The 15,876-nt window shown below is 48.3% G+C and overlaps 1 protein-coding gene and 1 long non-coding RNA gene across 7 annotated transcripts in view; one reads left to right on the plus strand and one right to left on the minus strand.

Annotated features, from left to right (window-relative positions):
• The window catches only part of ATP8A1 (ATPase phospholipid transporting 8A1), a 224,355-nt gene that overhangs the window by 6,583 nt on the left and 201,896 nt on the right, over nt 1–15,876 (minus strand). For all 6 annotated transcript variants that reach the window (XM_038555963.1, XM_038555961.1, XM_038555959.1 and 3 more), the window contains 2 exons: nt 9,936–10,024; nt 8,779–8,871 (listed from right to left, as the gene is read on the minus strand). In XM_038555963.1, coding sequence (XP_038411891.1) covers nt 8,779–8,871; nt 9,936–10,024 — 182 coding nt within the window. The remainder of the gene's footprint in view (nt 1–8,778; nt 8,872–9,935; nt 10,025–15,876) is intronic.
• Nucleotides 1,668–10,356, plus strand: LOC119874450. Its single transcript, XR_005368972.1, has 3 exons — nt 1,668–2,203; nt 6,180–6,599; nt 9,805–10,356. It is a non-coding gene; the product is annotated as an uncharacterized LOC119874450 (long non-coding RNA).

Below are 15,876 nucleotides of genomic sequence, written 5' to 3' on the forward strand. Positions count from 1 at the left end.
ATTTATCTTTCGATAAATGTTTAGAATCATCTCCACAGAAACAAATCCATGTAATTAATTATGTGACTTCTAAACGCACACTGCAAGAAATAACGCATCTGGTTTTTTCCACGGCACATAGAACGGTGTCTCCCACAGCAGGAAGCCAATTATTTGTCAAATAAATGAATCCGACCAATTATTGTGAAACACACTTTAAATATCACCAGTCCTCCCAATCATGCCACTTCTCCAACGGTTTAGAGAATTTTGCTTTGATACCAAAGAACGCTAATAAGCCTAAAGAGCTAATAAGTAATAATCCACATGTGTTACAGCAAATGTTTATGCGATTTTGTTTTAATCACTGGAATGGACTCAGCTGAAAAATTTCCATCTTGTATTTTTCCCACTATGAAAGTCTCCGTTAAATTGTTCTTAGTTATGTCAGCTCTGTATTTTGCCAAATTTTTCGAAATCCTGAAAGCGAACAGTTTTCATCACACACACAAAATAAAAGGATCATCTGCAGAACGAACTCGGAATCACACAAACATCCAGGCGTTCGCCGAAGTAAAATATTTAGAAACGCTGACATCTGTAGTTATCTTCCACACATATTTTTTAAAATCTAGGGATGTTAACTGGCACTTATTAGACATACTTCATTGTCACTGGGAATTAGCTACGTTAAGGCAAAAAAAAAAAAAAAAAAAAAAAAAGCTAAATAATCTAAAATGCCAGTGGTTTTGCAAACAGTTGTAAAACTTTGTTTTTTTGTCAGTGAAACAAACAGACACGGGGAGCGAGAAGACGGGCCGTTTTTAGAGTCCCTTGTCTTACTCTGTTCTTAACATGATCTAATGTTACAGACCCGGGGACCCCGAGGAGCACTAAAATATCTAAGTGCTTTGAGGAACTCGGCAGCTTTAGCAGCAGGTGGTCTGCTTTTGTTCGCGGACGGACGGATGGGGTGCTGGGCAGTCTGGGGGCTCAGGAGGGAAATGACTGGGGCCGCGCCAGGACGGCCACCTACGTCCTGGGGCCGCTTCTCCCCAAAACACATTTTCCAGGTTTCAGGCTGGCCTTCCTGCGATGCCCAATACTGGAATATCGTAACACGAAATGCTCAGGAGACAGATGGGAGAGCTTCGTCGTGCAGGCTGGGAAGCCTCTGAGTGAGATGTGGCGCGTAGGGGGCTACGCGGGGCCCCGGCTGTCTGTCCAGGTCATGTCTGGGGCTCCGGAAAGAGAGAAAGCGCAGCAAGAAGGCTTCTTTCTTGGAAAGGAGCACAATACTGGGGACGGAGCCTGGGCTTTGGAGTCCTTCAGCCGCCCCCCCCCCCCAGCAAGCCCCCCGACCTCTCTCTCATCCACACCGGGAGGACAATCGCCGGCCCCCAGGCCAACGGCGGGCATTCGGGGTGACGGGCGCTCGGAAGCACTCAATGAACGCTAACCCTCTCCACCTTTCCCACGGCCCCAGCTCCCGAGGAATTTATCACACGCACAAAAAAATCACCCAGAACAGAGACGGTCCCAAAACAACAAGACGACTTTGTGAGGATCCTTCCCGAGGCCCCGGCGTGGAGTCAACGTCGGCTCCACACGACGCGTCTCCTGCTGCACCGGAGTTTTAGTCTAATGTCCCCACTAGGAAAACTACTAGGGTTTCTGTGTGTGTTTTTCCCTGAGCTCACCGAGCCCCTTGCCTTGGTTCTTGTAGGGCGGAGTCCCTCCTGCGAAACCCAAGTGCCCTCCACGGGATGGTGCTAACAAGGAGCAATGATGATGATGATGATGATGATGATGATGATGACGACGACGATGGGGCTCTAGCCTTCTCCTACCCCTTTCGGGAGCGACTCAACGTTTCAAAATGACGTAGTTCTCAGCGCTTCTTACGGGCACCGCTGCTCCTGTCAAGTCACATTATACGGTCTACGGGCAACACGGCAACATTAACACACGCGTTGAAACTCGGGTCTTTCTGGACTAGCTTAGCGCCGCGAGAAGGAGAAAAAGACTTGGAGAACTGCTCGTGTAAAGACCCCATCTTAATCACGGCTCTGAGTCCCTAGTGTTAATTTTGTGTGCTCGTTCATTTACGTGCCACGCTACGCAAATTCAAAATTTGCTCAATGCAATTACGCAAGTGCCACTTAAACACCGTCTCCTTATTTCCAAGCCCATGAAAATGTTTCAGCTTCAGAATCTGGTAGAGGTAAGGTGGCTTTTTTTTTTTTTTGAAGACTTTATTTATTTATCCATGAGAGACACAGAGACAGAAGCAGAGACCCAGGCAGAGGGAGAAGCAGGCTCCACGCAGGACTCGATCCCAGGACCCCGGGGTCAGGCCCTGAGCCAAAGGCAGATGCTCAACCCCTGAGCCCCACAGGCGTCCCAGAGGTAAGGTGTTTCAAAACACCGTGTTTTAACATAAGACTTCATTTAGAAACATTAAGCATAGGCAAAAACCTATTTACAGTCCCGGAACACGTTGCCTTCAGGTATTTTCAGTAGGTTTTGAAGAGCGGTTAATTCGCGATGGTCTTTATGGTGGGCTGGCAAGCTCTTCTGGTTGACTCATTAAAACGGATCCCCCGAGAGTGGAGGACGCACCATTCGCGGAACGTGTTAGTGTAGGGACAGGACGGCCGCCCTGGTCTGTGCTCCGGAGGAGAGAACACGTCACACTCCTCCACTTCCCTTTACAAATGCCGGACACAAGGGCTCCCATCGTGGGAAGGTGTTGGGAGAAGAAATGCAAGTCTTCCCTCTGACCACTGGTTTTGGTGAAGAAAATGACGTCTATGCTATGAATCCCTGTTTTTGCCATTACTTTTTTGCAGACAGGCTCCAACGCTAGGGAGCCTAAGCATCTATAATTCCAAGATGCAAAACAAAACAAAACAAAACCCCCAAAACTTTGAAATTCAATTTTTTTTTTCCTGTAGGACAAAGCTTTAGCTTAGGGCAAAACACTGGGTATGTGCTCCTATCCTAGACCTCTGCTGAGATTCCGTATGTAACACAGATACAAATCCATGGGGAAACTGAGCAATATAGTTCCTTTTCTGTTGGTTGGGGGGCAATGTAAAAATGGCTGTTTTGAAAGATAAATAATACAGAGCAAGGTTGGAAGAGGCCACCATCGCCGTCCACAAGGCCAAATGACCTGACCTCTAGCCTTCCGTGCTCTGTCTTTAAAGCTAAGGGCACAGTGATGGACAAATTAAGGAGGAATGACCTGAAGATCCTAGGGTAAAACTATTTATTTAGTAATGGCTGCTGCTGCTGCTGTGCTGGCTGACATCTACAGTCAGATATAAAAAAATTATGGGGGTGCCCGGGGGGCTCAGCGGTTGAGCGTTTGCCTTCGGCCCAGGGGGTCCCGGGATCGAGTCCAGCATCGGGCTCCCAGCAGGGAGCCTGCTTCTCCCTCTGCCTGGGTCTCTGCCTCTCTCTCTCTGGGTCTCTCAGGAATAAATACATAGAATCTTTAAAAAAAAAAAAATGATGACTCTCATGATGGTATTTGCCTGTCTGTAGGATGCCCTCCTTCCCACACTCATGAAAGGTGTCCAGAGGTGGCTGCCCTGCCCGAGCCCAGGGTCTACGATTCCTTATTTTCAAGCACTGGGGTTTTTGAATTCACATTTGTTTTTGTTATAGTTTTGTTTCTAGAAAAAGTGAGATGTCACACACAACTTATAGATGTAATACCCCCAGTGAGATCCCAGAGGCCCATATTCCAAAAAATTTACATTTTCTGCTATAAAGTGCATAAATATTTACACTACAGAAAAACATAAACACCATTAATGCCTCTTATATTTATAGAACAAACAGTTTTAGGTTTTTTCCAGCAAATGTTTGCTATGAACCTAAGGGAAAAAAAAATTGAATTCCAATTTTTTTTTTTTTTCATCTTGGAATTATAGATTCCTAGGCTCCCTAGTGTTGGAGCCTGTCTGCGAAAAGTAACAGCAAAAACAGGGTTTCATAGCATAGACGTTGTTTTCTTCACCAAAACCAGTAAGCCAACAGCTACACAGAGGTCAGAGGTAAGACGTGCATTCATTCTCCCAACACCTTAAACTGATTTCTACCGCGACCCGAGGTTCAAAAGCAGTATTAACTGTACTCGGGCGATGAGCTACATCTCCCTCCCCCCAATTCCCATGTTCAATTGGAATGAATATATTGTAATTCTCTGGATAGTACGGTGAGGGACCTAGCATTTCTGCTAACACAAGATTGTTTTAACCAGAATGTTTTAGTTCTTGAACACGAGCACATACGAGAAATACATGATCGTGAAAGCTAATCTGGACACAGTGCTTAGAAGTTACGGTTCCTCTGATGCAGTTTCCCTTTGTGTGGAGCCTGACTCCACCGTAGCGCTTGGTGGAGGCAGAAAAAAACTGGGGCTGGGGCGCCTGGGGGGCTCTGTGGGTTGAGCGTCTGCCCTCAGCTCAGGTCGTGATCTCAGGGTCCCAGAGGCCCGGGGTCGAGCCCCTGGTCGGGCTCCCTGCTCCGCGGGGAGTCTGCTTCTCCCTCTCCCTGCACCCGCTGCCCTCTGCTTGTGCCTCTTTCTCTGTCTGTCAAATAAATAAAATCTTTAAAAAAAAAGACTAATAGTTAAGAAAAAAGAAAAAAAAATCGGGGCCGATCAACTTACAAGACCGTTACCACTTCCATCTAGGTGAGAGGTCAGCCACGGCTACCTCGGATGACTCGTTCGGGAGATGGAACCTATGTGGGGTTCTATGTTCTTCTGAATCGTGTTTCTATTGAGACTACCCATGGGTCAGTTATTTATTTACCACCCACTACTCAGCCATTCTTTCACCTGTTCGTTCGTTCATTCATTCATTCATTCATTCATTCATCCATTCATTCATTCACTCCTCCATTCCTGCCCTGGACCATCCGATCGCCCATCGTGCGCTACGGTGTTCCTGGATCTGCGCTAGGTGCTGGGTCATGGTTCAGACTGACAAGGAGGCTGCTTCTTCAAGGCCCTCAGTCCAGTGGGGGAAACTGAGACACACGGTAAACACACACACTGTAATACCTGTAACAACAGGAGCACGAGGCGCTCAGACAGTAGAGTAGGACTAACTTCACTCCAGGAAAGGCGAGATAATCGCACCTGAGTTGAGTTTTGAGAATTGTCGGGATTAGACCGCCCGTCTGTAGGAGGGCATCAGCTTCTCAACACGGGAGCAGCAGGTGCGAAGGCAGGGGGGTGTACAATAACCCGGTGTTCTGCAACCAAAATAGGTCTGATATTGCTTGAACACGCAGAAATCATGATTTCCTCCTCTTTGGAAATGTAGATAAGATGATCTAACTTTTTTGAGATTTTACATCAATCTCATTCCGAGGTTCCTAACGTCACTGTGTCCGCGGGGCACCTGCGAGTCTTGATCTCGGGGCTGTGAGCACGCGAGCCCCACATTGGGTGTAGAGATTTCTTACAAATAAAGTCTCAAAAAAAAAAAAAAAAAAAGATCCTGGCAGCGAAATCCACGTGATGATTCCTAGTTACTCTCGAACGTTGTTCGTTATTCCGAGCGGAGACTTTTCCGAGCAGTCACCATTCTCTTGCCCTCATGGGCCCCTTGGCTCCTCTCCGGCAGCCAGTGCCCTGCAGGAGGGCGCAGCATCCGCATCGGGGGCCGTGGGGCCTCCCCGGGCCTCGTCTGTGGCCTTCAGCTGACAGCAAACTCGTTCCTGAGAAAGGCTGAGCCGTCACTGTAGGCAAATGACGCAGCCGCGGAAACTTACCTGCGCACCCTCTATGGGAAAGCTGCTCGCTTAGGTGGAGCTCACGTCATTCCTTTCAGGCTCTCTCTCTCTCTTTTTTATTTATCTCTACACCCAACGTTGAGTCCAAACTCACAACCCAACATCAAGAGCCACATGGTCTAGGTCAATGAGCCAGTCAGGTGCTCCTCTGACTTATTTTTTTAAAGATTTATTTTAGAGAGAGAGAGAGAGAGAGCGAGTGAGCAGGTAAATGTTGGGGGGGGGGGCAGGAGGAGAAGGAGGCTCCCTGCCCAGCAGGGAGCCCTGATGTGGGGCTCAATCTCATGACCCTGAGGTCATGATCGGAGCTGAAATCAAGAGTTGGATGTTCAACCGACTGACCACCCAAGGGCCCCTGTGACTTATTCTTTTTTTCGTGGCAGGAGCGGCCCACATGGCAGAGCCACTGAGTCACCAGGACACGAGGTCACATCACAACCTCAGCTCGACTCCTGCACTGCCAGAGTCGCCCACGTGCTAGGAGCCGGGACGAGCAGGGATCGCACGCAGGCCTTGACCCGGGCCTCGACCTAAGGCCTGTGAGTACGCTCCTCGGTACAAGCAATGTCCTGCTAGGGGCAGTGACAGCACGGGCGACAGGCCACGGCACCTGGACGCACGCGGGACGCACGAGCCCCCCTCACGGTCCTCAGTCTACAGTCCGAGTCACAATTTTGTGAGCTCGGGTCCTGCACGTCCCTGTTGCAGCTACAGTGAGAGAGTGAAGGTTGGCGGAGCAACCCTCTGTGGCAGCAGCGGACCAGACGGGGACGGCGGCGGGAGCGGAGCTCAGAACTCTCAAAGTAGGGGGCGGGACGGGAGGGGCAACGGAAGGGAGGAGGGGAGGGAGGGAGGGAGGAGGAGGGAGGGAGGGCGGGGAGGAGGATGGAGGGAGGGAGGGAAGGGTAGGAGGGAGGGAGGAAGGAAGGAAGGGAAGGGAAGGGAGGGAAGGGAGGGAGGGAAGGAAGGAGGGGGAAGGGGAGGAGGGAAGGAAGGAAGGGGGGGGAGGAAGGGAGGGAGAAGGAAGGAAGGAAGGAAGAGAGGGGGAGGGAGAAGGAAGGAAGGGAGGAAGGAAGGAATGAAGGAAGGAAGGAAGGGAAGGAAGGAAGGGGAAGGGAGGAGGGAGGGAGGAGGGAGGGAGGGAGGGAGGGAAGGAAGGAAGGAAGGGGGGGGGGAGGAAGGGAGGGAGAAGGAAGGAAGGAAGGAAGAGGGAGGGGGAAGGAAGGAAGGCAAGGAAGGAAGGAAGGAAGGAAGGAAGGAGGGAAGGAGGGGGGAAGGAAGGAAGGAGAGGAGGGAGGGAGGGAGGAGGGAGGGAGGGAGGGAGGGAGGGAGGGAGGGGAGGGAGGGAGGGAGGGAGGGAGGGAGGGAGGGAGGGAGGGAGGGAGGAGGGGAGGAGGGGGGGAGGGGGGAAGGAAGGAAGAAGGAGAGGAAGGAGGAGAAAGGGGAGGGAGGAAGGGAGGGAGAGGAGAAAGGGGAGGGAGGGAAGGAAGGAAGGAAGGGGGGAAGGCAGGCAGCTGAGAGTGAGGTTGAGGGAGATGTGGAAGGAGGGTGGGTGGAGGGGAGGGGCGGTGAGTGGTAGGGCGGGAGGGGAGTGGGGTGGGAGGGAGGTAGAGTGCGGAGTAGGCAGTTGGAGTGACGCGGCGGAAGGGGGCAGTATCTGTCCTCCTTCTCTTTTCCTTCTTTCTTCTTTCTTTTTCTTTCTTTTTCTTTTTCTGTTTCTTTCTTTTTCTTTCTTTCTTTTTTTCTTTTCTTTTCTTTTCTTTTCTTTTCTTTCTTCTTATTTAATTTATTTATTCTTGAGAGACACACAGAGAGAGGCAGAGACACAGGTAGAGGGAGAAGCAGGCTCCCTGCGGGGGTCCGACAAGGGATTTGATCCCAGGACCCTGGGGTCATGCCCTGAGCCCGAGGCAGATGCCGAACCACTGAGCTCCCCAGGGTCCAACCCAGGGACGCCAACCCAGAGGAGGGCAAGAGGTCAAGCACGCGGCCAGGCTGGCGGGGGCTGTTTTTGCTGGTATCCCTTAGTCTTAGAAGACAGCAAAGGGGGGAGAAGAGTGAATGGGTAGGAGCAGGGGCTCCAGAATTGGTCGATGTGGGCTTGAGGCCCTGCTTTGTGATTTCTGAGTGAGAACTGCAAGTCCCAGTTTCCTCCTCTGGGAAGAACGGGGTGATTAATCTGTCTGGGATCCTGGGGGGATCCCATGGGCAGCGTGTGTGCAGTGCCCAGCACCTAGGGAGTGCTCTGTGAGTGGCAGACACACACGTGTTGCCTGTGGTGTAGACTAAGCCTGAGCCCCCTTCCTGCACCTGACTCCGCCATCATCTTGTTACCACGGACCGTCTCCGAATCCTTCAGATTCCTTTCCAACATTGTTTTGTGACCGCGGTGAACTTGATCAGTTTCCGACCCTGTTTGGCTGGGGTGGCGGTGCGGGAGGGACCCGGGCGACAGGCCACGGCACCTGGACGCACGCGGGCTCCGTCCCCAGCGCAGCACACGCTGCCCTGTATCCGCGCTCATTTCCATCACCTACTATTTTGTTACGGAAATTGTTTCAAGCTAAAAGACTTTTTGTTTTTTACCCCCTTTCATTTTAATAATACAATAATATTTGTAACGACCATTAATTTAAGGCTCATGAAGGCCAGACACCTAGATACCTGCTTCGTCGATTATATCTTACTTAATTCTAAAAATGAGCCATGAGGGAAGTATTATTATCCTCATTTTATAGGCGAGAAAGTTGAGGCTCAAGGGCATTGAGCCAGTTGGCTCAGGTCACACAGCTCAGTGAAGGACGGAGTTGATCTCAATCCACGTCCCTCTGATTCTGAAATGGGTCATCGACTGCCAGCCTCATTCATCTTAGGTGATAAATAGGAGTTTTACCACTTACTTCTAAGTTTTACCGCCTATTTCTTACCACCAGTAAAACCTAAAGTTCTCTTGGGGAAGAACATGTTTGATGGGCACTTTACCTTTTTCCAAGCACAACTGCACCTGGGTCTTGAGATTTCGCCTCCAGCTCCTGAACCTCATCTACTAAGGTTTTAAAAGCAGTCCTCTTGATGCTGGGAGGGACAGAAAAAAGCATTTGCATGTAAATCTTTGTGTGCAGACTTTGTAACACTTTGCAAAACTGGTTTATTATGTGCTGCTAGGTACAACAGGAACCAGAGTACAGGCAAGCATTTTTCAATAGAATCTAAAAAAAAAAAAAAAAAAAAAAAAAAATCACAGTAATTTGGAGCATTATGTAATTACAGAAACAACAGTCTTCCAAGGAATGGTTTAGATTTATACTATTAAAGCTCTCACAGTTCTTATTATTTTTTTTCAGCTCTTACAGTTCTTAAAAAAACGTCATGTAATTAACTTTAATGATATCTTTATTTTTCTGGGAAGAGATACCATTTTTAAAACTGATAGTCCTTGAGGAAAACTAAAGTTTTTGTTTCATTCCAGTTTCTTCTAATCAAGTTTTAGTTTCTTCCGATCTATATTGTACCTTGCTTTGAAAAAGGTAGGTGAAAACCTGTTTTTTTCCCAACTACTGTTCATTAATAAAATATATGTGTTTTGAGATAACAGATTTTTCTTCTACCTTGAATGGATTTTTTGAGCTGATTTCTTTCTTTCTTTCTTTCTTTCTTTCTTTCTTTCTTTCTTTCTTTCTTTCTTTCTTCTTTCTTTCTTTCTTTCTTCTTCTTTTTTTTTTTTTTAAAGATTTTATTTATTTATTCATGAGAAACAGAGAGAGAGAGAGAGAGGCAGAGACACAGGCAGAGGGAGAAGCAGGGTCCCTGTGGGAGACCGACTCGAGACTCGATCCGGGGACCCCAGGATCACGCCCTGAGCCTAAGGCAGACTCTCCCAGGCGTTCCTTGAGCTGATTTCTAACAGTGTACTGTTTAATATTCATTGAAAGTACTTGCTTTACTTCTCATTCCATCTTCACACTAATTTCCTAATTCCTTAGTCACTCATTTCTTCTTTATTTACAGATGCACAATTAATTAATATTACTAATTCCCACTTTGTGAACTACATCCTCGGCCTGATGTTATAAACCGGAGACCTCTGAGGACTAATATACATCTACATTTTTGTGTATATAACTGAGAACTATACTCACACTTTGTACACCACATCAAGAAGTAATGATGCCACAGGGATGAACAACAGGCCCATCCAGAAGACGCCGGAACTGAACAGCATGGCAGCCTGAGGAAACCATCAGAAACGACATTACCTGAGCAACCAAGACGCACGCCATTCATGTTTAGTTTTCATACGATTTTAGGTAAAATGATTTTTAAAAATCTCACTCTGCGAGAGGATAAACAAGGACTTTAAATCCAAACTTGGGCACGATGTGGAATTAAAAGCCAAATGTGTTAAGACATGTATTTACTACATCCATTTGTTTCCCCCTTAAGCAGCTAATAGAGCAAGGTTTTATCATGTGCCAAATATTTTCATACTTTTTTACGTGAGGTTTTTATTACTGCGGTCAATATGCGGAGTAATAAACTTTGACCTTTTTTTATAACATAGAATATCAAAACCAATCTTTTGGAGCAAATTTCAAATAATACTCTGGCTTACATTCTCTTATAATACAACATGTAAATTAAATCCTACTTAGAAACCAAATTTACTATTCCTGGCAAATAAAAATTAACTTTTGTAAAATATTAGACAAATTTAAAAAAATCATCCAGATAAATCACGATACAGTATAGTCAAATTAAGATATCTACATTAGAATAAAATTTGGTTCAAAGATTTACATGACTCCTATTGGTATGTCCTGTTACTGCTAAAGTCAAACCAAGTATTAGTGTGTAAACCCCAAATAACAGTGTATTAAAAATAATTTCAACCATTCCTCTGTATTAAATAACAAATCACTATATCAGAAACTTTCAGGTTGCAAAGAAAATGATTCTATGGCTAAAAAATTAATAAATCTATTAGCTATTTGCAATTATAATAAAATAAAATCCCTCTGTAATATAATCAGATTACACGGAGTTTAAAAGGAGTATGTCATACAATAAAACCAAAAGAAATATTTTGTTTCACTTTGAGGCTATTTATCAGACTAAATTTGCAGTGCCCACTCAAGCGCATAAATATATTGCTGCGACTCCGTTAAAAAGCCGTCACTCATGCATGCACATTTATACTCTGCTCAAAATCACAAGAATTTTTTTTCTTTAAATTAAGTGTGGTTTGGGAGTTAAAAATGACCTAGAGTTTCTTATGGTGTTAACGATCCTAATCAATCTTTGCCTAATATGAGGATCACTAATTTTAAATTAAGTTTGAGATTTTTAAACTAAGTTTGAGATTACCTATCCGTTTTGACGATCAATGGAAGACCAGGAACGGTTGCTTGATTTTTTTTTTTTTTTTGCATTAAACAGGGCCTCATTGAGATAGCCTGTCAGTTCAAGGATGTTATGGTCTTTTTTTCCCCCTTATATAGGATTAAATAGCTCTGAGCATGTTTAAAAAGATGCCATTACAAAAGAATTTCAGAAAATAAATGTGGCCACGTGGATTCAGTGAAACAGCACCTATATTCTAGACACCAACAAGACGAAAAATATTCACATAAAAGTCACTTTATTTTATAAGCAAAGCATGATATTCAACATGTTTGCTGACATCTTCAATAGTGAAAACCAACAATTACTATGTAATAGGAAATGTCTATCAAATCAGTGGGTTTTGTTTAGATTGAAGGAAGCTTTTTAGTGAGGTAACTGCAAAAAAAAAAAAAAAAAGCAAAAAGAAAAATGCTCAAACACACACAAACCCAACTACATTTCTTTTTCCTTCTGGGGTGAAAGGTGGATAAGAGTCTATGTCCTGCAGCTGAAAATGCCTCATTTGCTTGCCTTCATTTTAATCTATTTTAGTTTAGGGGCAAAGGAAGAACGATTTATGCCTGCCTTTGCCACCTTGTACTAAACGTCGCTGGTGGAAAAGGCAAAAGTGGTGGTGGAGTCTCTGGGCTGCTAATTCTGACCATTGTGATGTTAACTATGAATGGGAAGCAACTGGCGCCCACTATTCAGTCCACCAGCCTTTGGCTTTACAAATGAACAACGTGAATTGAGGGGAAAAAAGTTTTTCTGCGTCATATCTGAAAGGCTGTCAGATTTTTTTTTCTTTTGCAGAGTTAATCCAAACCTAAAAGATTTAAAGCCGACATTCGCATTAAAGACAGAGTCTCTTTGTATTTTTTGGATGGAGAAGGGAGGGGAAGAGAAAAAAATAAAATCCCACAGAGGTATTTCCTTCCTTTCTGTAGAGAAAGCTCCCCCTCAGTCTGTAGAGACCAGTTTTGTCTCTAACTTTTCACACGTTGCCCCGCAGGCAGGTCGGGGAAGGCGCCCAGACAATGGGGCTGTGGGCTCCCCCCACAGTGGAGGGCTGGGGGGTCGTGGCTAGCAGCCCCCCCCCCCCGAACCCCCCAGGCCTCTCTGGCCAAATGGAATGTGGGCGCCCTGGGGGGGGCCCCCCAGCAAGGCCGGTGAGTGGAGGCCCTGCCCACGCCCCAGCCACCCGGGGCTGCCGGGCCCAGATGGGGCGCCAGGGACCAGGGGTAGCTCGACTCCACTGAGGGGGCGGGGGCTGCACAGCGGAGTGCGGGCCTAGGTGCCTCCGGGCCAGGCAGGGGCCCTGGGTGGGGGCTGCCCCTCCGACCGCACCACGGGGCCCCTCGGCCGCCTGCTTTCCCACACCGCAGACGACTCTTCTGCCCTTCGCGGGGTCCCAAGGTCAGTTGTGTAGGACACGCAGTCTACACGTGCCACCTGTCTGCACGCTCCAGGGATGCGCTGCTCACCTCCAGCCTGCCTTTCCCACCCAGGGCACGTGGCGGAGCACGGCCCTGTGGCCAGGATCTGGGACCAGGTGAGCCTGGGATCTGGGACCAGGTGCAGCCTGGCTCTGGGACCAGGTGCGGTCTGGCTCTGGGACCAGGTGTGGCCGGGATCTGGGACCAGGTATGGCCCAGCTCAGGGACCAGGTATGGCCTGGCTCTGGGACCAGGTGAGCCTGGGATCTGGGACCAGGTGTGGCAGGGATCTGGGACCAGGTGTGGCCCAGCTCAGGGACCAGGTACAGCCTGGCTCTGGGACCAGGTGTGGCCCGGCTCTGGGAGCAGGTGCGGGTGCTGGCCAAAGAAGGCCCCTCGGGGAGTCCTGGGGTGCCCCGGACCTCCCTGGAGCAGTCCTGGCACCGCCGCCCTGCCCGCCTCAGCCTTGGGGAGAAGCGCGGAGCCCCCGGTAGTCGACCCAGTGCTGCGGACCGGCCGCCGTGACGACTGGCAGGACTAAGCAGCTTCGCTCGCCTCATTAAATTTTCACATTTCTTAAATCGCTCTAGGCCTCTTGTTCTTTCTGGGGCTCCCCCCTCCCCCAGGCCGAGCTTTAAGGAAGACCGGTTCGTCACAGTATCAAAGGAAGCGAGCGGCGGGAGCTGCGGGAGCTGCGGCGGCGGCTGGCAGGTGTCCCGGCCTTCCCCACCTTACGGCTCGGTACACGCGGCTCAGCGCTGCCACTGACCCGGGGACTGACCGCTCACCTCAGTTTGTTCATTCCGGAAATGGACACAAATATCCTTCTTGTAAGAATTATTAGAGCCTGCCCGGGCATAATATATCCCTTTAGGAAGGGGAAATTATTCCGAAAACAGCCCTGTAAATCTTGCTTGGTTGTTTAGCACAGGGAGGGAAGGGCAGCGAGATAAATTAACACAAATTCCAGGGAGGTGAAGAGTTCATGCCAATAATAACGAAAAACCAAGAAGTGATTATTAAGTGTCTAGATAAAGCTTTATGAAAGGACTTCTAAGCTTAAGAACAGTAAAAAAAACAAAACAACAAAACAAAACAACAAACTATAAAAAGAGGCTTTAAAGATTGGACTCATAAAAATGTATAAGCTCCACACGTTCGAAAAGAACATAACGAAAAAGCAAATGGTAAGAAACTGGGCGAATGCCACAAATATATGAAATCCGGCCTTAATATCTGCTTATAAAAATAGACCATTTATCTTCATAAGAATAGCTAAGGACCCGACACATTAGGCCAAAAGACCAGAGAAGGTATTCACGAAAGCCGCAGCAAGTAATCAATACCACGGAAAAAATGTTGCGCCTGTGTGTCGTCATAGAAACAGGACAGATCAGATCAGATTGGAACAATTGACTGTCACGGTTGGTGTGGGAGAAACAGCCCTTTGTAACGATTTATATTTCCGTTGGCCACGTCCTCGCCTCTGGAGAGGCATTTGGCAACGTGCATCAAGGACGTAAACATTCATTCCTGCTAATCGGATAATTCAATTTCTGGAGCTGCGTGTCGGAACTTGGGACAGCTTCTGCGGATAGGTTCGGATCCCGTGGAATTGCTCTGGGGTTATCAGGCCTGAGAGCACGGCCCCCGAGAAGCCCGTCAGGGCCCAGGCCGTAGTAAGGGGATAACCGAAACCCCAGCAGCACCCTCCTGACGCGTCACACTGCACGGCAGCACATCTGAGGCTTTGAGACACCACCGCAAAGGACCCTACTGAACAGCTACCTGTTCACTGATTCATGGCTTTATTTAAGTAACCTCTACACCCAACACGGCGCTCAAGCTCATGACCCCGAGATCAAGAGTCACGTGCTCTTCCAACCAGCCAGCCGGGCGCCCCGCAACGGTTTTCTAAGTCAAGGTTTCTAAATGTAGTCATCCACCACGGGGCACTTTTGCCACGTTTTGCTTACGCACGCCTCCCGCCGAAGTACTTGTGGGGAATGCGGATACTCGCTGTGGGTTCTGGTAGGGAGGAGAACAGCCATGAAAGCCGTGAAGGCCGACAGGTCACCAGGCGGCTGGTTCCGATGCACTTCCACATTGCAGGGTAGCATCCCCGCTGTTCAGGAGGCCGGGCACAGGCCGTAATTCTTACACGATGGATTGTCCAAACGAGCCCTGAATAAAGGGGAAGGTAAGGGATCCTAGCAGTGTCCGCGGCTTCTGTTACCAGTAAACACATCCCCGGGAAGGCTGGCGGCTTCTCCTCTTATACGGGGACCAGTCACAACCTCGCCCTGGGGTTCACATCTCTTGCGTGTGCTTCAAACACACCGTCCAGCTCTGAACTTGAACACCGCACGGGGACTCGGAACTCGACACATCTCAAACCTCACGCACGCTGCTCCCCACCCCGCCCCCCAAACCTGCTCTTCCGTCGTGCGAACTGTCTAGGGAATGGCTTCATCACCAACCGTGTAAGACACAGACACAGAACCGGACTCCATTCTGGTCCCTTCACACCATCGGGTTCTGTGCTGCTTGACATCTTCGGGCCTATCGGCTTTTTGGCAACCCTGCCGCCGTCATCTCTGTCCAAGACGTGCCCAGAAAAACAAAAAACAAAAACAAAAAACCAAAACGTGCCCAGCCTCCTGACAGCCTGCAAGCTGGACTTAGTGACGCCTGTGGTGCTCGGCTTCTAGCCACGTCTCCACACTGCAGTCAAAGGGATACTTCCCAAGTGCAAATTAGATTTTAGCGTTTCTTGGATTAAACCCATTCGGTGGCTTCATACTGCCCCGGGGGGTAGAGTGCAAACTCCTTTATATGATCTTAAGACCCCGCCCACGTGACTTCTGCTTGCTTCCCACGTGCCATCTCTGAAGCCAGCTCCCAGCCCTCGCTACACACGGGTGCTCCAGTTCTGGGAAGGTGCCCATGCTTACTCCCATCCTTGGGCCCTTTCCTTAAAAGTAAACAATTTTCCCATCAGATGGTACCTCCCTCCTTAGACACCGCTTAGCTGGCTCTACCCTGGGCTTCTATTTCTATCACCCATTTTCTAGGTGCTCCTTTGTCTTCCAATTAGACCATAATCTCTTTAAGAGGAAGAAGTATATCTTGATGAATTCTCACAACCAAAGTGCTCAACCACCGAGCAGGTGCTCAGTAAATGACTATTGAATAAATAAATTCTTACAACCCAGTGTTTGGAGAGACTGAAAGAAACACCAGAGCATTGGGACCCTGCTCC

Source organism: Canis lupus, chromosome 13, assembly GCF_011100685.1.
Source record: "Canis lupus familiaris isolate Mischka breed German Shepherd chromosome 13, alternate assembly UU_Cfam_GSD_1.0, whole genome shotgun sequence".
NCBI classification, from domain to species: Eukaryota; Metazoa; Chordata; class Mammalia; order Carnivora; family Canidae; genus Canis; species Canis lupus.